We start from the raw sequence: 24,128 nt of genomic DNA on the forward strand, positions 1-24,128 counted from the left end.
GTCTTGGAAAGCAAATCGTCCAATTTAGCGTGCTCTGCGTGTACCGCTCCTTGCACGCTCGCCCAGATATATGCCGCACCGCGGGCATGCGCGCGCGGGACCCTGTAGGGGACGCGGTAATCCTGCGCCGAAATATGGTGTGACATATACCGGAGGCGCAGGCGGGAACGGCAGCACTGGTGGCGCCATGTTGTGACACTGTGTTCAGCCATGCAGCATGCTTTCGAAACGTTCTCGTTTCTCGCGATTCATTTTGCCGAGGGAGAAAATAGTCAGTTTCGCCCGAAAGGCGAAACAGCGATTCTGATAGCAAATTATTAGACAGCTATACGAAGAAAGGCTAGTAGTTTTATCGGCTGTGTAAACTTGTAAACATTATCTTACTAAATTAACAAGCATGGTGTCACGCGCGTACAGGCAAACAAACACTTATCACTAAATGACCGCGGATACTCGTTATCAAAACGCTGGAGTGAGGAAGCGCGGCAGCAGGAGCGAGCGAATTGACATTCGCAGTGCCTCTCGCTTAACCGTGAACTAAGCCGCGGGAACACAGCGCTCATGAAGCTGTCAGCCCTTGGCGCACCTAGACTCCGTACCTATCGCAGATCGTTTTCAAGGTAGCGCCAGCGCGGCCGCGCTCATCCGCGCCATACGTAGCCGCCGCCGCAGTAGAGCAGCGGACGTATTCTGCGACGATCTCTTCGGCGATACTATCGCCTTCGCGTGACGTAGTGCTCAACCAGTCAGTCAGCTCATCCGATTTTTCGCAACAATCAGCGCGCGCCTGACGGCGACACTATCGCCGAAAGTGATCGTCGCAGAAAACGTGCCCAGTATTCGCGCAATCCGGAGCTGTCCCGATTTTGCCCTTATTGGCCTTAGTGGTCACAGCGGATGATGTATGTGACACCTTCGTAGTGCCTTCGTACCTGTACCTTCGTAGCGGGGTTGGAAAATAGTTCCCCCGATCCTGTCTTTTTACTTACATCTCATTTCCCAGCTGTTATCGCCTATTAGTGGAAACTAATATGGTCTCCTTAGTTCTGTTGCTGACACTTTCCGAAATTAGTGTGTTTCCCTTGTGTGGCGCTATGAAGTCCGGTAGGTTGGAGCATTGGAACGAAATATTAACACTTGGCGTATAGTCCCAGCTAGCGTACTATGTAAGACTAAAATGAGGTAAAGAAATGCAACTTAATGCTTTTTCTGGTGCACTGAACTGAACAGAGCCTTATGCTGTTTTGCTCGTTAACTTGCAAACTTGTGTAAGCGCTGTCAGAGCCCGCCCCTTTAATATGTGTCGTGTGGTTGGCAGAACATAGTTGCTTCATCGGTTCGTGAACTCAATGGATGCTTTTTGCATCGGTTTCTTTACCCATCCTCTTCATTTACCGTTTCAATAAAAAAAAAATCATGTCACGCATCACGTGACGCTGTCGGAAGGCCGAAAGCAAAATAAAACATACTCGCGTCGCCGATTTCTCGCCGTGTCTGTGCGTACGCAATGTCTGTGATGTTGGAACTCCGGGCAAGCTGCAAAAGCAGCCCGTGAGAATATAGCCAACATTATTTCAAATTACCATCGAAAAAAAGAAGAAAACTGCTTCAAACGTACAATTTCATCTGTATTAGAGCAGGTCAGATAAAACGCTGGGTCGAAATCGGAAGTACGTATATTACTTCCCTGTCAGTGGCTTTTCGTTGCTGTTTACGGAACATCAGCGGAATAAGATGAACGCTTTCGTCTGTTTAGCGGACATGACCCAAGACCGAATATCCACAAACCTATACCTTCAGGTTCATTTGAATTCGCTGCATTTTGCTATACGTTTCACAAGTCCGACACAGGCACGTCACCGTTGGTTTCATACGGTACAGGCTTTGTGCGGGACCGAGTTCACAGCGTTCCATGGAGTGTCGGTTCGGTTCTTCACGATCGAGAACAGGCACCTTGGGGCGCCTTCGGGCGCCATCTTTGGACACTTTATTCGCACGTTCTCCCTTCGTTTTTCCTTGTGGCACTTTTATGCGCTCAGCGCAACGACCAGGAAAATTACGGGCACTGAACGCAAATCTGGCGTTCCCTTTTGTTGAGCACCAGATGTGTCTGCCTGTCTGGCCACGGAAGTGCCGCTCTGTTGTACTCGACTTTATTTAGGAAGAACCCTGAACTTCTTTGCATGACACATTGTTTGGGCGCCGACGTGCCTTCGCAGTGAGACTTCACTCGCATCGCGCTGTTTATTTGTTGAATTTCACTCTCTAGCATACTCCCCAGACGCAAAGACATAATAATCATGGACATAATAATCCCTTTTCAAGTATGTTCTTAAAACAGACTGTTAGGTGAAGAACGTGAAAAAATCCGCTTTTTGTTTTAAAATACTGCGGTTGTACATGCTGAAGGCAGCGCCTCCATGTACACGGAGAACCGTCTCCTCGTGGTTCTTGTTGTAAAAAACCCATTAACTTAAACGCAGAGTGGAAAGTGTGGCGTCGCGGGCTAGATTGACGTGTTGATGCTGCATCCTGGACTTCCATGTCAACCCGCGATATTCGACCCGCACAATTCAGTGTGAATTTCGTGAAGTGTGACGACACAGCGGTCTAGATTCAGTTGAGTTAACTTTATTTTTTCTTTTATTACAAGAAAGGAGCAGCCGCATAAAAAAAGCTACGGCACTGAGCAGCTTGACGGAGGCAGCTGTTACCTTCTTTGGCAGCAGTGGACAGCTTGACTTCAAAACAAGCTTCAGAAAGACATCTCATATAAGCAACAAAAAAGGCGAGATGTATTACCTTACATGCAGATGGAATTCGTGTCCAGTTTTACGAAAGCTGGCAGCAAGAATATGCTTAAACGATCTCCATACAGTTCCGCGTGCATGCGACATAATACCCGGGATGAATTTGTTACGCAATCACTTCGGAGTTAATATTATAATGTTCGAGGGGTCGAACGAGGGCATACTACATCGTGCAGCCCGTATTACCGGAAAGCCGGAATGGAATCATTCGTGCCTCAGGCGGTCGCTGCAGTGATGAAGCTTGGTGCGTCTTGCCAACCCCCTCCCCAATATTCCATATATATCTTTTTCACTGCCATCGTGGGCGAGGAGCCGAAATTTTTCTTGCAGCCGGCAACTGTTTTATAAAGGCTAAAAGCTGATAATTGTTCCGTTTTAGTACCATCGACTGCGAAACTCCAGCCAGCACTGGAGTGGCCGGGGGAAAAAGAAAAAAGAACGTCACACATATGCCACACGCACTTCTCTCGAAGTGAATAATCCGATTATTCTTAAAGTAAATATGTTTAGTGCGTACATTTTCATTCGCTACCATCACGCTGCACCTCTCGTCTCTCTCCTGCGAACCATGAAATGCGAGGAGAAAATTTAATTTCCTCGTTGCGCCCGTGTTTCGAAAACGTATGCGGTCGATTATATTACGCTTGCGTAACGTGCACGTGTGCCAGCTTTCGATCGGAATTTAATATTTTAAATTCACTTTAGACGGTTCCTTCCTTGTGTTTTGAAGGCGAGAGTCGACTGCGTCTGCAGAGAGAAGGCATTTCCACACAGTGTGGTCATCATTCCCCCACCCCTCGTGGTTGTGTGACCGGTCCGCTGCAGAGTTGCAGACCTCTCCTGACCGTTGCGGGTCGCGTGCATATCGTCTCAACACTTCGGTTTTGGAGCGTTCTGGCGCGCGTTCGATAATGCGAAAGACGAGATTTGCTCTACTGGAACCGCGCGTTGTATGGATAAGTGAATTCGCCGGCAGCTGAAATTGGTGTCGCGGGGAGCAGTCACGTTCCGGCCATTTTCCTGGGCGCTCGTTCTGGGCTACTTCTTCGCTTCTTTCTTTCTTTCTTTCTTTCTTTCTTTCTTTCTTTCTTTCTTTCTTTCTTTCTTTCTTTCTAATTTCTTTTCTTGCGCAGGGAGAGACGCGTCCGTCGTCCTATACTTGTATTTCAATCACCGCAGGCCGGCAGCGTGTACTGATACTCTCAATAAAACCGTGCAGGAGAGTGAAACGCATGCCTTTACTTCCGCTCGGCTGTACAGCCTATATACTCGAATACCGAGCACGCAAAGCCCTTCAGGGAGGGAGGGGGGAGCGAGGGGGTGTTCTGTAAGTGGACATGTCCATTTCGTCTGCTGCTGAAGTTCAGATTAGCTGGGCTGGGGCACGCGTCAGAAGGGGACAGGCGCTTCTAGCCAATCAACACTTCAGCATCAGACGAAATGGACTTGTTCATAAGGTGGAGACGTACAGAATTTTCGCGCACATGTGGTGGTCCATGACAGCCGCCATGTCAGCTTGCTGATTGGCTGAAGGAATATCCCGTGAGGAGCGTCACAGGAAGGACTGATTCGTAAACGTCTATTTGACGTCGCGTGACGTTGCGTTGGGTCACCATTGCAGAAATTTTCCGCCATAATTTGTCGCGAATTACGCCAATGATCGGCCATATGCAATGGAGGCCGAGAGGCATGCGTGTCGCCACATCTCCTCGTCATTTGGGGCCATGAAAATATTTTGTTCATAACGCGTGCTCATAGTAATTGCATCGCTCTCGGGTGGTTTTGGCATTTGTGTTTTGGGCCATCATTCCTCAAAAGAAAAAAAAAACGCATTTGCAATAATATTGGTTGAACATTACAAACCTTCTGCGACTTTTACGTAGTTTTCACAGCTGTGTTTGCATTGTAATAAAAAATAATGACTTTTCACATCAGCAGAGGTTATTACAACGGCGCGGCGCCTTGCAGTTTCCTCACGCGGTGCGAGTAAGCGGCGAAGTGAACCAGCGATGGCAGCGCTTGCGTCGCGCAAGCGGATATATAGCTGTGGCGCACGCAACGCTGTGGGTGATATTCTGCCTAGAGTGTACTCTGCCTCTCAACCAGCCGAGTCAGGCTGAGCCGCTTGCGTTTCGCGAGATAGCGATAACGCGGCCTAGAAGGTGCACTGATAACCACTGGTATAGGCCGCGTATGTTGTCTCAAAGTAGAAAACAAGCGCGTTGGCGCCAATATACGAATACTCATTCTGTTTCCCGGGGACACGCATCCTAATAATGAAGCAGACGACGGAAGCGACAAGCGTTTTCGACGAAGTAAGCCTAAGCTTTGAGCTAGCTGCTTTATTTTTACTGAGGAGGCAAACTGTTTTCGCTGCATCAAAAAAGTTGGGTTCAGGGCCTACATTAAAGTTTCTTCGGCGAAACGTCAAATTTGCGTCACACTACGAAGGCAAATCGGAGCCATCAGCACCATCTTGTACGCGTCGCGCCTACGTGTGACGCCTCGAAGAAAAATGGCGGAATGTCCAGAACAGAGCCCCTGAATTCGGTTTGCCGTATGGCGACCCGACCTCTGGCTTCCATGCTCACTGCATTTTTTTTTCCTTTGTATCTTTTCTTTCTTATTTTCATCTTCTTTTTTTTTCGTGTCCGGACTCTGGAGTCGCATATACGTGCTCTGGCATAATATACTCGGTGCAATATTGCGAGCCATTTTCTGCGAGGTTCATCGTTGTTTTCGCTGCGCGTGTCGCGAAATGCCCGATTGATGTTCAAATTTCACTAGCGCTATGATAAGCCGTTCCGCTGTTGAACGCTCACAGAATGTGCGTGGCCCTAGAGAATGGTTGTTTTCCTTCCTCGTGTGGAGCCGCCTATTTCCTGCGATCAAGTCCACGGAATACTTTGCACCCGCCCCCCTTTCCCCTTCCCTCCTTCCTTTTTTATTTTGCGGCTCATGTAACTGTGTAGCGCACGTATGACACGCTGCGTGTAGCACGTTGCCGTAACGAACTGTGCGTATCGCTCCAATTTCGCAGATGCAGATTTGCCGTTGAGAATCTATACTTTGCAAACGTATGGAATACGGGCTTACTTTGTTGCCGTATTGGCACTTCCGTAGTCGTTTCTGCGTGAAACGGTCGCGGAAGTCTGCATTGCCGTTGACGAATGTGTACCTTTCATGCATATTTAGTGTTTTGTGTACCGGTAATGTTCGTTACTTTGCCAGTGTACCAACACGGCGCACAAGCGTGCGTGCTTGCTTGTTTGCTTGCTCGGGCTCAGGACGTGGTGACATTAACGCATACATTGTTGCCGGTGTTGAGGAACTAAACATTACCCCCATCCCCCTCTACCTCCATCCCTTCTAGTCTTATTTGTTGCCGCTTCTTGTCTTCGTACTACAAGTTAAGTCCGAATGGCGTAGCTGTGTCCGAAATTAAATGTCGTGCATTGCTTCCTGTGCATCTCCATCTTTTTTTATTCAAATAAATGATATCATCACTTGCCACGTGTATTGTCGTCAAGCCTGTGTGGACGGTTTGTAGAGAAATTGTTAGGCACAATTTCGTAGAGCAAACGACTACTTCACTCTCTTAATACAATGGAAATTTAGATCTATAGCTAGTTTTGGGGGTTCCGAGCACACTCGCTGAAACTTTTAGTTGTGAAATAAAGTTTCATCTCTTTGCTGACACATGCTTGATAAAACTGCTTCTGGCTTGCATTTCTGCCTCGGTCTCCCAGAAAGTGCTACATATACTGTGTGTTGGCCACATACATGTACACTGTGCAACTAAGTACTTCCTCTCTGAATATAATCAGATCGAATCAAGTCGTTTCAGATTCCATTTGATCCTCACAGATACAGTCATGGGCTCTGCAGAAAAAGCTGTTATTGACAGCTTGACGAAGCAGCTGCAGTAGAAAGTGCTTTCTGGTCATACGAACAATTTACACGCATCAAAAATACCAACGCATGTGACAGGCATAGGTATAAACAAAGATACAGTGCATCCCATTGGTGCATCAAAATTAATGACAGTTATTCCTGAAATAAATAATGCAGAGATGTTGAAAAAATAAACGAACAAGTAAATACATACTAGGCATATAAAATACGTTGTTAAACACTTTCCTTTTTTAAGAATGTAGCTGTTATACCTTTCTTTATGAGACTGGTTAAGTGGAGTCTGCTGCTACATTCGTTTAAGAGGGTGCCGGACGTTAAAAAAAATAATCAAGCGCACGCTGCCTGTTCTTATTGAAAGCTAACACGAAATAAGAAAAAAGGACGATGAGGGTTTGTAGTTTCCTTGCAGAAGTGTTGGCAGTGCAGGAGATAAAGTTGGGCGCCTATGTACACGGTCTCTCTGACTGCATCGCTGTTTCTTTCTTCTTTTCCACAGACTTTCAGAAGCTGGAGCGCGAAGCGAGGATCTGCCGAAAGCTGAACCACCCCAATATCGGTGAGTGACAAGCCCGCTGGGCGGCGCGGCTTCCGAGCCGCATTATAGTTACGCCAGCGTGCGAGGAAGCGGCCCCATCCGATGGCGCCCAGGTCGCAGTTAATGGTCGGTCGGGCCCCGGTTCATACATTCAATACCCACGGCGCGCGCGCACTGCGGTTTCTCCACCTCGCCGAGCGCAGTTTGCGCCGCGAAAATTCTTTAGGGCTGTCGCGGCCTGATGAGTATCCCCCGCCGTTCTGAGGATTGCGCCTTGTGTCAGCTGTGTAGCACTATACCTCTTTTATTGCGATAGCAATTATATGGTCACTCCAGGCGCATTTCTGCCATCGCCGTATGCTGTATGTGCGAGTGAAAGCGTGCGAAGGTGAGCCGACTATGGTGGCTGAATCTCGCGCGTGCAAGGGCAACTGCGTATGGCGCGGTCGCGAGGGCCCTATATTGAAAGCGATCTACGATCGGGACAGAGTGCGCCGAGTGCTGATAGCGTCGTGTGCGTTGTGTTCTCGCCGCTTAGTTTGCGTTGAAGCGAGACGCAGCACGAAGGTAAATTCGCTCGCTGCTGCTGCCGCGCTCTCACTCCAGCGTTTTGACAGCGTGTGATGTGTTCATGTTTGCTTGTGCGCGCGTGACATCATGCTTGTTAATTTAGTTAGTAAGCGAATGTTTACAAGTTTATACGGCCGATAAAACTGCCATCCTTACTTCGTATAGCTGTGCACTAATTTGCTATTGCAATCCATGCTTCGCCTTTCTGGCTAAACTATGATATTTATTGAAAAACACTCTTATATCAAGGAAGAAAAGGAGGAAAAAAATAAAGGGGGGGGGTGGGGTATGAGTTGCGCCGTTTCCTTAGCGTTAGGTAATGTGCCCGAGAGACTACATAAGAAATGTGGACATGTCACCAGCAGATGGTGAGAAGTAGAATAACATGCATTTTGTCCCACCTATTCAGAGAGTAACGCGTATGTGTTGAAACGTTTCATTATATGCTCCCATGCATGGGCGAGGCGGCGCGCGGACGCTAGGGTGCCTCGATACAGGCGTCTCCATACAGAGCGATGCATCGCCATATTCTGTCGGAACACGTAAAGGCGCGCAATGCCTTTACTTTAGGTAGGGGAATTATAGGTTCTGCACTCGCGGGCATTGTACAAATTTGTACTTTTCGCAGTTTGTACGCTTAGGTGCATTGCAGCACTCACATCCCACCTTAAAAGCGGAGGTGGAACGCTTACAGTATTGCAATACTAGAAACAGTTTCGAGCCCGGTAGCAGATGACTAGTCGTTGTCGCCGCGCATTCGCTTACGCTTGCAATTTTTTCCCAAAACAAAGTTGACGCATATGGTGTTTTCTTGATGTTTCAGAGGCTGTCCTTCAAAAAAGCTGACACAACTTTTGACCGTAAAACTATAGCTGTGTATATAATGTCATGAAAAGATATATTACAAAACAAGGTGAATAAATACGTCAGCGTTACTTACCTATAATTGAAAGTATTGTAGTTATCGAGATAGAGATAGAGCGTGTGAAATATAAGAATGATAACTAGCACGTTGCCGAAAACAGTCTTGCATTAGTCGAGACCCATGTGTACTCTACGAGTGTGGGAAAGTAAGCTCGAGATCAGTTTAGATCACAGCCGCAGCTGCCGTATGTCAAAGGGGGCAAAATGAAAAACTCTCGTGTACCTAGATTTCGGTGCACGTTAAAGAACCTCAGCTGATCAAAACTATTTCGAAGTCCCTTAGGACGCCTAATAATGAGATTGTGGTTTAAAAGCCAACCGCAACGAAATTTCACTTTGGCTAAATTGACTATAAATGACTAGCGTATACTCTCAAGGTAGTCTTAGCAAAGCCGCAGGGCTTGTAGTCGCCTCATTTTGTTATTGGCAGCTATTAAATAGCGCCTATGCAGACGGCGCGTGCACCTGGCGGCAAAGCGGTAGCGATGCGGATATGGCGCATATTGAAGAACCGTACGCAACTTGATCGCTCGGTTGCGCCAGGTTGCGCCTATAGGCAGCCAGGCACAATGGGCGCTCGTCATTTGCGAGTTGACGGGCGTCTCTTACGGCGTTCGTTGTCCCTGTTACGCTCGTGATTTGAGCTGTTGCAAAAATGCCGATGCGTTGCGTGGCCGTCGAGTGCTCGAATACGTACTCGAGCACGAGCAATGGCTGTGCAGTAGACAACGCTGAGCAGAGGAAGGCCGAACGTATCTTTCCTGTCCCAGCTTTCCGATCGCAAGCGTGCACCGCGGCGCGGCAGGCAAGTGCGACGCGGACCAGCCAAAGCGCACAAAGCATGTAAACTGCAGTATAGACGAAGCTGCACTTCAACAGCAGAGTCACTCACCCATCAAGATCTGCTTGGCAAAAGCTTTCTCGAGATGACTATATGCCGCGATGGTGCACGGAAACCAAATGTAGCGTTAAAAGGTAAGTTGTATTCAGGGCGATATTCTTGAGCGATCAATTCCGTTAGTGCATCATCTTTAAGATGTTTCGCGCGTCGCTACATCGGACGCGTCGAAGTATAGACGAAGGAAATCCTTTCTGACACAGCGCAAGGAACGAGCAGGAACCGCGTGCTGCATTTGCCACGAAGGGGAACGCGACGCGGCGGCCATGGTGTAGATGCAGTGGCAAGCCATGCAGGAATGCAATGCCGCCACAGCGAAATGGGCGAATATTTATCACGGCCGCAGTCCTGCCCGTCTGGCCGCGAGGTTATGTACACTTAGCACCGAGCCCCTCTAGCCCGGCCGTGCCAAGTCTCCGCTACTTATCCTTTACTACAGGTCGCGGTAGTTGTCCGATGAGTCTAGGGAGCATACATGGAAACAGTGCTTTTGCATGCAAAAGTAGGCTTTTGTAGGTTCCCTAGATCGGTCGACAAGTCCTGCGCTTCCAGCGTGCCAGGCAGCGGCCGGTGAAGTCGGATACGTCATGCCGAAGACGGTTAGATCGCTAAAATTTTATCCTGCGCTTTAAACGTGACCCGCAGCAGCTGGGCGATCAGGTGTTGCCGCAGCTCTAGCGGACAAGTGCACGGCGAGCGAGCGCTTATTTGTTTGTCGAAGGCGCAAACGCAACACGATCGCTTCAGTGAACCCGAACAGCATGCGGCTGGTCAGCAAAGCAAGCGCGCGATGCACCCTGTTCCATTTTCTACGGCGTGCAATAGGACATGTTCTATTTACGCGCCTGCCACACAAGACTGTCGAGCTTCCGATTTTCGCCGATTTAGCGTAACTGCACCACGCGCAGATCGCGTTCCCGTTAAGCCGGACTATAATGCACATTTAGCTTGGCCACCTCAATACGCTCTTCTTCGAGCGGAGGCAGCACGCATCGAGGCCCTGCTGTTGAACGTAGACAGCCAGATAGAGAAAACCGGCTGGACTCGGAGAATACTTCGCATTAAATGAACATCGCGGGCACGCAACAGCCTTGTCACAGCGCAAGAAGCAGCTAAGAAAGTACACTAACTCTGTGACCAGCAGACGTGCAGGACCTGTTCACTGATACGCCGGAACGGAATAAATGCAAGGAAAGCAGACAGCACGGATACTGGGTCTCCACATTCTTCACTGTACGTCACTTCCGCCGGGCGATAATGGCGTCGTATTTTTGAGTTTCGGTATGAAAAACGTCGATTTTTGCGAGCTCTTTGTGACGGATTGAGCTGTATTTCAAGCGTAAGATTTTGCACAGAGGCTACTGCATGTCTAAACCTAAAACTAGGTTTTTACGCGGTCGAAAATTTCATTGCAGTTGGCCTTTAAGCAGCACGTAAATACACATTATTACTTGTATTAAGTGAAAAGCAGAAGCTGGGCACAGTGTACGACCTTTAGACAATGGTAAATTAACACCATTATTGCAGACGTCTAGCCTAAAGTATAGGCCCATGCGTTCAGCTTGTGAATATTTCCCACTTGTAGTACAGTGTTTTCTGCATGTATGAGTACAGTGCCTAAAGTTTTGCAGAAAAACACATTTACCTTTACGTTTTGTGAATCAGCGACCTATAAATAAGCACAGCAATGTGAGAAAAAGCGGCATAGTGACACATCTCACCAAAATAAAGGGAAAGCTTATTGCCAAAATATATATCCACTACTTGACCAAAACCACAGGAACACCGCATTGAAATAACTGATATGTGGTTTAAGGCAGCTCACCAACATGTTCACCTGCCTGAAGCCATAGGAGGCCATGCACATAAACTTTAGAGCATTGACAAAACAAAGCTCAAGCTCCTTGCGAACACGACAACAGATCAGTCCAAGTTTATACCTGCGATGGTTTTACTTTCATATTACCCTCCTCGTTACATTTGACTGCTACAATCAGTGCAAGTATAAATGCTGAGCCGCAACAAAATAGAACTCCCAAAGAACATTTTCCTACCATCTGGATGATCTGTGCATGTGATTGTTGGAAATTAAACATTGGGTTTGAGCAGGCTTCTCATCACCTTGATTAAATGACTTAAACGGCAAACGCCTAGCGCTTGAGACAGTTTTACGAAGACGTTTCTCGCGAATACAGAAATTTAAGCATCATATGGCTTAAATGAACAAGGTTCTTGCCGCCTTTTTCCGGCGTTTATGCGTCGCTGGGAAAGCTAAGACACGGGTGTCATTTTTCCATTGAGCTGGTGCACAAATGTGCGCAGAGAATGGGCTTGACGGAATGTATTTAGCTATATATATATATATATAAAACTGTCACGCACCTTTCATCTAACTTCGCGAGTCCGAAATGTCAACTTATCGTACACGTCTGCAGCACCGTGGAAATTACGAACACCAGGCAAAAGAACAGCGCCGCACTAGCAAATGCGAGGACATGTAGTCCCGACACAATATGGCGGAAGTGCGGCACGGGCCTAGTCAAAGGGTGTCACCACCCTGCGCGGCTGGAGGCGGCACTGACATCTATAGGTACCCTATAGATGGATGGGTGGATGCTATGAGCGTCCCCTTTGGAATGGGGCAGTGGGATACGCCCCCAAGCCCTTGTACCAAACTTTCCGAACCCCTAACGGGAACTTTGTTTTTGTGCGCCTCAGTTGCTTTTGTTTGCCTAATTCCACCAATCTTCGGATCGCCTCTTACTAATCTCTATTGCGGACATGTTTACTTTCCCCCTGCTCTCGCTGAACCCAAGTGCTCCTAGGAGGCCAGAGGTGCCTAAAACGACCGCAGGGCAGATATCTTCACATTCCAATAAAACATGCTCCATCGTTTCCCTCGCTTTACTGCAGCTAGCACATGCTTCTTCTTCCTTGTTGTATCTCGCTTTATAGGTGCCTGTTCAAAGGCATCCTGATCTCGCTTCGAAAAGTAATGAGCTTCCCTTTTAGTTATTATAAATTGTTTCTTTCCTGCTTTCATTTTTTCCTCTTAAGTAGTTACTCAAAGCAGGTTTCTTTTCCATTGCCGCCACCCATGAGATTATCTCAGCCTCACTAACTTTCCGCTTGACGTTTTTTGTTGCCATGTTGCTCACCATACCGGTCGCATACTTGCTGGTCAGCTTCCTAGTTATTTTCCTCCAATGTGAATCAATGTTTTTCTTGTACAAATATCTGAACACTCTCTCAGCCGATTTACTTTTCTCCATGTTCCTCAGTCATTTTTCATAATCAATTTTACTGTGAGCTTCCCTCACTTCAAAACTTGTCCAGCCCATATCACCTTGCACAGCTTCATTTGTAGTCTTCCCGCGAGCGCCCAATGCGAGGCGTCCCACTGACCTTTGGTTCCCATCGAGTCCTGATTGTACCCCTGATTTAAAGCAAACAACCACAGTTCCAAAAGTAAGTCCTGGAACCATTGCACCTTTCCACATACCCCGGAGCACCTTTTACCTATTGTATCCCCATAGCGCTTTGTGCTTCATTATGGCTGCATTTCTCTTCCCCTTCACTGTTATTGTTCTTTCTTGTGTTTCCATATATCTATTGCCTTCGTTAATCCATATACCAAGGTATTTATATTCTATTACCCGAGGTATTTCCTGGCTCTGTATCGCCACTGTCTGTTCAGTGTTTTCATTGAATACCATAACACTTGACTTTCTAACACTAAACTTGAAACCTAAATTGTTGCCTTCCTGTCCACAGGTATTAGCCAGACATTGCAAATCACTTTGCTTGTTAGCTAGCAACACAATGTCGTCCGCATAAAATAACCCTGGAAGCTGCTGCTCTACTACTGTACCCGCCTGTTTGTATGAGAGATTAAAGCCGGTATTACTTCCTTCTAGCGCCCTCTCCATACTCACCATGTACATCATAAAGAGCACTGGGGATAAAGGGCACCTCTGCCTCAATACCTTGTTGATATGAACTTTCTCCTCGCTCCTCATCCCTTCCCATTCAACGCAAACGGTATTTTCTAGGTAAATCTCTCTCAAAAGCTGTAGACAATCGTCACCTAAGCCTTCCCCTTCCAGAATATCCCTCAGGATGTTGTGGTCTACGTTGTCATAGGCTCCTGTAATGTCTAAAAAGGCCACATACAACGGTCTCCTTTCTACTCTGGATATTTCAATTCACTGAGTAAGGACAAATAAGTTATCATCCAGACGCCTATAGCGATTCTGAAGCCACTCTGAAGTTCTCCCAATAAGCCATTATTCTCTGCCCATGCTTGCGGCTTTAATTTGATCGCCTGCATTGCTAACCTGCATCATCATCATCATCATCATCATCATCATCACCATCATCATCATCATCATCATCATCATCAGCCTGGTCACGCCCACTGCAAGGCAAAGGCCTCTCCCATACTTCTCCAACTACCCCGGTCATGTACTAATTGTGGCCATGTTGTCCGTGCAAACTTCTTAATCTCATCCGCCCACCTAACTTTCTGCCGCCCCCTGCTACGCTTCCCTTCCCTTGGTATCCAGTTCGTAACCCTTAATGACCATCGGTTATCTTCCCTCCTCATTACATGTCCTGCCCATGGCCATTTGTTTTTCTTGATTTCAACTAAGATAGCATTAACTCGCGTTTGTTCCCTCACCCAATCTGCTCTTTTCTTATCCCTTAACGTTACACCCATCATTCCTCTTTCCATAGCTCGTTGCGTCGTCCTCAATTTAAGTAGAACCCTTTTCGTAAGCCTCCAGGTACCTGCCCCGTACGTGAGTACTGGTAAGACACAGCTGTTATACACTTTTCTCTTCAGGGGTAATGGCAATCTGCTGTTCGTGATCTGAGGATGTCTGCCAAATGCACCCCAGCCTATTCTTATTCTTCTGATTATTTCAGTCTCATGATCCGGATCCGCCGTCACTACCTGTCCTAAGTAGATGTGTTCCCTTACCACCTCCAGTGCCTCGCTACCTATCGTAAACTGCTGTTCTCTTCCGAGACTGTTAAACATTACTTTAGTTTTCTGCAGATTAATTTTTAGACCCGGCCTTCTGCTTTGCCTCTCCAGGTCAGTGAGCATGCATTGCAGTTGGTCCCCTGAGTTACTAAGCAAGGCAATATCATCAGCGAATCGCAAGTTACTAAGGTATTCTCCATTAACTCTTATCCCCAATTCTTCCCAATCCAGGTCTCTGAATACCTCCTGTAAACAAGCTGTGAATAGCATTGGAGAGATCGTATCTCCCTGCCTGACGCCTTTCTTTATTGGGATTTTGTTGCTTTCTTTATGGAGGACTATGGTGGCTGTGGAGCCGCTATAGATATCTTTCAGTATCTTTACATATGGCTCATCTATACCCTGATTCCGTAATGCCTCCATGACTGCTGAGGTTTCGACTGAATCAAACACTTTCTCGTAATCAATGAAAGCTATATGTAAGGGTAGGTTATATTCCGCACATTTCTCTATCACCTGATTGATAGTGTGAACATGGTCTATTGTTGAGTATCCTTTACGGAATCCTGCCTGGTCCTTTGGTTGACAGAAGTCTAAGGTGTTCCTGATTCTATTTGCGATTACCTTAGTAAATACTTTGTAGGCAACGGACAGTAAGCTAATCGGTCTATAATTTTTCAAATCTTTGGCGTCCCCTTTCTTATGGATTAGGATTATGTTAGCGTTCTTCCAAGATTCCGGTACGCTCGAAGTCATGAGGCATTGCGTATACAGGGTGACCAGATTCTCTAGAACAATCTGCGCACCATCCTTCAACAAATCTGCTGTTACCTGATCCTCCCCAGCTGCCTTCCCCCTTTGCATAGCTCCCAAGGCTTTCTTTACTTCTACCGGCGTTACTTGTGGGATTTCAAATTCCTCTAGACTATTCTCTCTTTCAATATCGTCGTGGGTGCCACTGGTACTGTGTAAATCTCTATAGGACTCCTCAGCCACTTGAACTATCTCATCCATATTAGTAATGATATTGCCGGTTTTGTCTCTTAACGCATACATCTGATTCTTGCCAATTCCTAGTTTCTTCACTGCTTTTAGGCTTCCTCCGTTCCTGAGAGCATGTTCAATTCTATCCATATTATACTTCCTTATGTCAGCTGTCTTACGCTTGTTGATTAACTTCGAAAGTTCTGCCAGTTCTATTCTAGCTGTAGGGTTAGAGGCTTTCTTACATTGGCGTTTGTTGATCAGATATTTCGTCTCCTGCGTTAGCTTACTGGCATCCTGTCTAACGGAGTTACTACCGACTTCTGTTGCACACTCCTTAATGATGCCCTTAAGATTGTCCTTCATATCTTCAACACTAAGGTCCTTTTCCTGAGTTAAGGCCGAATACCTGTTCTGTAGCTTGATCCGGAATTCCTCAATTTTCCCTCTTACCGCTAACTCCTTGATCGGCTTCTTATGTACCAGTTTCTTCCGTTCCCTCCTCAAGTCTAGGCTAATTCGAGTTCTTACCATCCTATGGTCACTGCAGCGCACCTTGCCGAGCACGTCCACATCTTGTATGATGCCATGGTTAGCGCAGAGTATGAAGTCTATTTCATTTCTAGTCTCGCCATTCGGGCTCCTCCACGTCCACTTTCGGCTATCCCGCTTGCGGAAGAAGTTATTCATTATCGGCATATTATTATGTTCTGCAAATTCTACTAATAATTCTCCCCTGCTATTCCTAGAGCCTATGCCATATTCCCCCACTGACTTGTCTTCAGCCTGCTTCTTGCCTACCCTGGCATTGAAGTGGCCCATCAGTATATACCTGTATATTACCGATGTAATGGTCAACGGTCTATATGAGTGAATGCTATCTTTTCCCCCTTACCTTTATGTATCAAATTCATTATACTTTGTCACAAACTGTCTGGTATTTGTCTGTCTTTTAAGGTTTTTTTCTACTCCTTTCAACAGAGCTTCCTTAGTTTTTGGTCCTATTTCATTAATCAGCTTGAAGGGAACCTCATCCAGCCCTGTGGTTGTGCGCTTCGCAATTTTCCTTCGGCTTTCTTCCAGTTGAAATTTTTCAGCACCAGCTCCTTCTCTATCTTGTTATCTTTCGTGCTCTTTTTTCCCTCAAACACAACCTCGTCATTTCCTTGGAAAGATTCGACTGTTACTTTTCGAATGTAATTTAATACCGCGTTCTCTTCCAGTTTGTTTCCATCTTCGTCTAGGCTATGCTGTTGTATCGTTCCAGACTTCCTAGCTAATAAGTTTGTGTGCTTTCAGAATATTGTAGGTGTGGCCTTCTTTTTCTCACGTATTTCTGACAACCAGCGTTTACTGTCACATTTTGTCTTTGCTTGAACCAGCATCTGAACCATAGATTTTTATCCCGGTATGTTTCCCATTTTCTGGCTACTTTATCCTACGGCAACTGCGTCTTTTTAGCCTGCCTGTGCTCTCGGGATGCTTTCTGTCGTTCGGCAATCGCTTATCGTATCTCCCTGTTCCACCAGCTTTTCGGTTTTTTTCCCTTTCCAACGAACCTGTTGTTTCTCTTACCGTATTTCTGCCGTTATTATACACTTAGAAGCTCACTATATTCCCACTTTTTACTTGGCCGTTTGCCAAGTTCTTGAAGACTCTAGTGGTTATATTTGTTTTTGTTCTGCGTTCAAGTTTGGACTGGCCATTTTGCGCTTCTTGCTCTTTTTCCCAACTACATAAGCCATCTTCAAAATGATGCGTTTATGCTCACTCTCTATGCTGCTATACCCATCCTCATCAATGACCATTTCTTTCAACTTATCATAAATTCCTTTTGTCATCAGACAGTAATCAGTGGTCGATTGCCCGTCTCCCACTTCCCACGTCGTCTGCCCATCACACTTACGCCCTGTATTCAGAATCAGATTCAGTTTTATTCAAGGCAAAAATGGGGATAATTACATGATAAGTATATACAGAAGGAGGTCCCGTAGTTAGAAACTGAAATGGGACTCCCTGTGCATGATGACTAGAATGAATAAAACAATGGCAATATGTGAAATCACAATAACGAGGTTATGTTGCTCACAAAGATCTAGCATTGACTTCCCGTTGTGGTCGGTATAGCCATCTAGATCGTGTATGTGGGCATTCATGTCATCTAATAGGATAATTTCGGCACCGAAACCCTTAATATCGGCACTTAGACATTCCACTAACTCTTGATTCTTCTCTCTGCAATTATTTCCGGTCCACAAATACGTTACGCCTAGCCAAGTTTTCTTTCCACTCATTGTGCATGATAACGAAGGATGCTTTTCACATTTTGAATTTGCTCTTTTCCATTTGGTTCCCTGATAGATGAGCTTTCCGACTCCCCCTCCCTTTCGTTTCGACTTGGTTCTTTTGCACCCTTCCCAAACATTATTCGCAATCACAGACGGCTCTTTCGATTATCTAAGGTGCGTTTCTGTAACCGCATACACCCAGGTTGCGTCGCCGTGTTGCGTACGGGAGTACGGGCTGGGAAATTCTGTCTCCCGTGCATTTGTTCGCACATGCCTGTTGTTCAGTCCAATAACAGCCGCGACACCAGGTCGTAAAATTATACGTATTTACGGGCAGGTAACGCAAAAAAGATAGGAGACAAGCGTGCACTGCTGTTGTCGGCAGCGTCAAGTTAGTCGAGCTTGTTCTCGCATGACAAATTTTTATCCGTGTTGCGCAGTCAGTCGAAGGGGCTGTCGCGTGTTACTGGGGCCCATCATTAAAGGGACGCTGGGGCCCGTAGCTTCCGCTGGATGCCACCGCTGAGCGCCGGCAGCAGTGGCAGCGAGTGGTGTGATGTGATGCGATATCACTGTACGTTAAAAACAAAAATGAAGAAAGAAGCAAAGGATTCGCCAATGACTAAAAAACCGTGATGAAACTCGCGTGGCAAGCATCCTCACAAGTACCAAGAGACGCTTTTACCAACACATGCTGGTATATGCCCCTTAGGTCCCGAAATCCATGGCAAATTTATACCCCCGTCACATAGGCACTTGGAATTGCGATCGAGTCCGATCCGGATCTGGTGCTTCTACACGGTCACTTTCGACCACGATTTTGCGCGAGATCGCGATCGTAGGCTGCCGTCTCCACCGTCATGGTGAGTGAGCTCAACCAACTCGATCCGGATTGTTGACCGTGCAGCAGCGATCATTATTGATCGCGATCGAAAAAAATTGATCAGAACCGGGCTTGATCGCGATCGAAAGTGCCCATTTGGCACCCGTATTAAAAAGCGACTGAGAGCCAAAGCAATTCAAACCGTCGCTGCCCTCCTCTGGCAACACAAATCGCGGAGTCAAGATGTCACGCAGTACGGTGTACATTCTTTTAACAAATGGACTACTTGATCATACGCCTCTGCTAAAGCACTCAACTGCTTTAAGCCTGCTACTATACTTAAATATTACCAATCAAGACACGTGTCCATCAAAGAGTCCGTGCGCGCTGTGCGTCGCACGGACTCTGTGTGCGTCGCACGCGCAAATCAGCCGGTGCTCAATGCGTCACTACAAGCGCCGTCGAAGTAGAGCTGCAGTGATATTTCTTGTCACGAGCAAACTGTCATGAGCTACAAGGCGAAGCAACAACGCTTCCGCGAATAATAGCCAGCATTCAGGAAAAACGGCAACCTATACGAGATTCCGACTTACTTGATTCTGCGGACGGCGATTATCCGTGCCTGCTTGCGTTCCTTTTGTTTACCGTTTACCCGGGAAGCTGTATAACTTGATAGGTAGCTGGAAGCCCCGGGTCTTTTTGTCAGTGTTGTGGAAATTCACCGCACAACACTCTAAACGGCTTGTGTCCTGCTCGGGAATGTGCGTCATTCCCAAAGCACCCTCGACGGATGGTTCGTACTACTTGTATAGCGGTACGTGCGCGTACTGATAGCTGTCGCTGACCACACTTTCCAAGTCGCTGCTTTGTAGTGGATCCAATCAAATGTGGTTGGCCACGTCTAATTCGGCGGCGACTACCGCCTGCAGGAAATAGTCACCGCTGGAGGACGAAAACGAGGACGACGACGATGGCGTGGACATCGCAAAGCACGTGCAAGCGTAGCAGACGAACACGAAGCTCGCGCGTCGGCGAGCGCGCTGGCGTGCGCACGTCGCAGTTTTGGGCGATCACGTGCCCAGCTGTGTTTATATTCCTTCTTTGGCCCATCGCGTTGCTTCCTGAAACCTAAACTCGGACTATTCGCTACAAACAAGACTAAATAATTACCTATCGTGCTTTGAAGCAAATGATGTTTCTTGCTGTGATTACTAGGTCATTAGCCACTTATTACAGAAGAAAAAAACAAAATAGGAAATTTTGTCCGTACACCTTTAATAGAATCTTTCCCGACCCGCTCAGAGTAGCCTACAGACGCAACACTAATTCTAAATATATTCTTGTACACGTATAACTAAGGAAAAAGACGAATCCAGCATCCGGCCTCTTTGGCCGCCCCATGTGCTCTACATGCAAACGTATTCAATCTACTACTACAGTAAAAAGTACAGTGTCGAATTACTCACACAAGGTAACTTCGAGTTTCACGTGCACATCAAGCAACGTAGTCTACTGTCTAGAATGTGCCTCTTGTAACCGACAATACATAGGTGAAACTGGACAACACTTTCATACAAGACTCAACGGTCATCGCGCAGATACAAAATACAATTTACCTAAAGAAGTAGCCAGCCACTTCGATGTACAAGGTCATATATTCGACAAAGCAAGGCTCTATACTCTACAAACAAATATCCGTTCACCTCGCGAGAGGAAGTATACGGAATCATACCTCATACACAAGTGTAAATGCCTACACCCGACAGGAATTAATTTGGCACGTGGCAACTTAGAATCGATGAAAGCTGTAACTTAAACCTGAAATTCTCATATCACCCAACGCACAAGAAACGTTGTGCCACCAGTTAACCTTAATTCTTAACCTCATCTATTTTCCATTTCCAATTTTTCCCTGCCTCTCCCCTACCACTCAATTTAATATACTCCACGTTTTCACGCATATATCAACTGTACGACCCCTTTTCCCATATCCACCTGCTCCCTCCCGTTTTTACTCATGTCACCCACCTATTTGTTATTCCGATTTTGGTCCCGCCCCTTTTTTTTTGTCCTAAAAAATTATTTTTTTCAGACTCCTTCACCAAAACATTCCAAAGTCCCAGACGCCAGGATACCTTTTTTGGCGCCTCAACCACACAGGGTGTCGCCACTTCTGTATACCGCCGTGACGGCGTCTATGCTGAGCTACTGAGGCTAACGTCCCTTAAAAGACCAAGTCGCCGCCTTCCAGCTACCCCATCCATTTCCTCCAGACTCCTTGTCGCCATCTTAACACTTCAATATTACCCGACGAATTGCTGCTACGCTACTCAAGTCATTCTTTCAACTCATGTCTTTATTGTTACTCGCGCACTGACCGGCTCTTCTAAAGTCACAAAAGCATGCCGCCAACGACACCCATTGAGGCTCCCTAACCTCGCGCTCCCCTGACACCTTCCTGTGCCCTTCTTGTTCTTTTTCTCTTGCTCTCTTCTTGTGTTTTTTTTTCTTTTTCATCCCTGCCTTCCCACTCTCTCGCTCTTGTTCCCTGATCTTAGAAACCACGCCCAGAGACATCACGCGACCGCGCTCATTTTCTTTGCAGTCTCTCCCTTTGGAGCCAGCCGCCACCGACAACGATCGCCCGTGACATCACTCTACTAAACCGTTAAAACGAACCTGCTGAGGATGACGAGGCCGTCTTTGACGAAGATAGGTCCTCCTATCGAAACGTTGGCCAGCCTTTCTGAGTCACCTTATCCCTGTTTATAACCTTTATACCACAGTCTAAACAGGTATAAAAAACAAGGATATATAAATTTTCATTTAGCCCCTTAACGTGCCCTTCGCCTTTCCTTTAAATATAAATTTCCTTTAAATATAAACTTGCTGAATGACGCAGTTGCCTCAGGAAATGGGGAAACACGCATATAACGTTTCTGACGGCTTCTATACAGGTTGCCCCAGGTAACTTTGCCAAACATTTAAAATATGCAAGTACCACGTAGCTGGACAGAACAAATGTAATGTTTGCGGTCGCTTGTAGGTACTCAGATTATTCTTTTTATTCCGCCTAATCACACAATTAGTCTTAATTAATCAACTTCTCAAATATTATAATTAGATGAAAAGCGTCAATGAGAAAATTGTAGAGCGACATGAAAAACTCCCGATACAGCTTTCTGTTGCTCAATGCGTGCTACATAAGTGTTTTTCGAGCGTGAAAGAAGCCCGCAAATACACGCAAAGTGCCTCGAGCGGTCAGTCGCGCGGCAATTTTGCGTGTATTCGCGGGCTTCTTTCATGCTCGGATAAGGACTTTTATGTAGCACGTATTGAGCAACAAGAAAGTTGTATTGGGAGTTTTTCATTTCGCTCTACAGTTTTCTCATTGACACTTTTCACCTAATTATAATATTTGAGAAGTTGAATAATTAAGACTAATTATGTAATTAAGCCGAAGGAAAGAATACCAAGCGACGGAAAACATTACCTTGTTTCTGTCCAGCTACGTGGCATTGACATGCATATGTAAATGTTTGGCTAAAGTTACGTGGGAGACCCTGTATAGTCGCACTGGCAGCTAGCTTCTCCGTATAAAAGGCACATACGTATGTATAGGTCGCACAGTGAGTAGAACTCGGTGAACATCGTGTGACATTTCTATGATAAAGCCAATTCTATGCTAAAGGTTGAGTATCCGCTGACAGCCAAACCAAACCTGCTGTTATCGAATTCTGAATGTACGCTGTTAAAATTACTCTAAAAGGAAGACAATCACGTTTCAAAATGGATTTTCTTCTTTTATTTGCATATTTTTGCTGTAGAAGACAGACATTGACTGGCCGAGGTACCGTCTACCTTAGTCTTTCCACAGCAACCGATTTAAAACGGAACCGTCTGCTTTGGAAATGGCACTATCCCTTTCCTCGTATTCCCCCCCCCCCCCTCTTTTTTCGCCAGCCTGATCGGGCTAATTTATTGATTCGTTTTTTGATCGATCGACACGGCGCATATGTCAGCGCTGTCGTCGATCTATATAGCTCGTGACGCGGCAGCGGGTAGTGTGGCCTGGTTCCTGGAAAGCAGCGACCACATCACAAACGCACTCCGAGCGATTCTACAGGCAGGATTAGCGGTAACTTCGGCACGCTGCAGTTTTAGGTTGGGGCGAGGTAAAAGTGAAATCATAAGTGGTTCAGGTATGGTTGTGCAGCAATACTACAACCGAAGGCAAATGGGAGACATTCGAGCATAATTTTGCCCTATGGGGGCGGCAGAGGTATGACGTCAGCCGGGAATCAGTATAGCTATGCTATGATTTTCTACTGTTTCGCTTTTAGAACTATCAGCCGATTTTTTTTTATTGCACAGTTCTAATCGTTGATCTAAATTACTCGATGAGGTGGTTATTGCTTCTATGAAAAATCAGAATCCTTATTTGAATGATCAGTATAATTACGGTACTTATTTCTTAATCATTTTACATCACATATTCTACGTATTGTATCTAGTCAGTTCGCAAGGCTTATCCACTTGGAACGAATTCTCAGGGTTGCAGCAGTTTCGAGATATTAATTTTCAAAGTGTCTGATGGCATTGGTGTTCCAGTTACTTTTGTGCTTCAATGCATAAATCAGCGTTTTCTTGAAAAAAAAAATTTACTGTAACGCCAATGCATTTTATCGGACACTTTGAAAATTAATATTTCGAAACTGGTGCAGCACTGAGAATTCGTTCCAAGTGAATACGCCTTGCGAGCTCACCGACTGTAATTCGTATATTGATAGGTGAGTAGAACTCGGTGAACCAGCAGTGAAATTAGTTGGCGAGCCTTATGGCGACCCTAATTCGTATCGTGCCCTTAAAGTAAATAATTTAAAATTAGCGTAATTATGTAAATTATTTAATTAAACGTTTTCATTTCTTGTAGAAGTATTCATTTCTCGTAGAAGTATTGGCCGCCTTATCGTGTAAATTAGATAAAGGGTTAGAAGTGTGCTATCTGCCACAGGCAATTCTTAAAAAATTGGTGCAGCTAAAAAAAACCAAGACACCATATACGAGGGCGAATCAAAAAGCCCTTCCCCCACTTTTTTTTTTTTTTTTTTTTTTGCCAAATTACGGCTGTAAATGCGAAGTCAACATATCCATTCACAGCGGTGGACATTTCTTGGACCGTCGCCGCCTTATCTGCCGGTATCTCCGCGGCACGGCGCTGCTGTCAGTTGTTGAAAATGGCGGTTGTGCTTCACACGTCCACGGCGTACGAGCAACGAAGTGTGATTCGTATTCTGTGGAGCAAGGGACGAACGCCCATCGAAATCCACAGGGACATGCAGCCCACCTATGGGGAAATGTGTCTCGCTTTGAGAAGTGTGAGGTGGTGGT

The 24,128-nt window shown here is 46.2% G+C and overlaps 1 protein-coding gene across 14 annotated transcripts in view; it reads left to right on the forward strand.

The window, feature by feature from the left end:
* CaMKII (Calcium/calmodulin-dependent protein kinase II) overlaps nucleotides 1-24,128 on the forward strand; it is a 289,855-nt gene that overhangs the window by 127,568 nt on the left and 138,159 nt on the right. For all 14 annotated transcript variants that reach the window (XM_050194726.3, XM_050194728.3, XM_050194722.3 and 11 more), the window contains exon 3: nucleotides 7,222-7,281. In XM_050194726.3, coding sequence (XP_050050683.1) covers nucleotides 7,222-7,281 — 60 coding nt within the window. The remainder of the gene's footprint in view (nucleotides 1-7,221; nucleotides 7,282-24,128) is intronic.

Source organism: Dermacentor andersoni, chromosome 1 (genome assembly GCF_023375885.2).
Source record: "Dermacentor andersoni chromosome 1, qqDerAnde1_hic_scaffold, whole genome shotgun sequence".
Lineage (NCBI taxonomy): Eukaryota > Metazoa > Arthropoda > Arachnida > Ixodida > Ixodidae > Dermacentor > Dermacentor andersoni.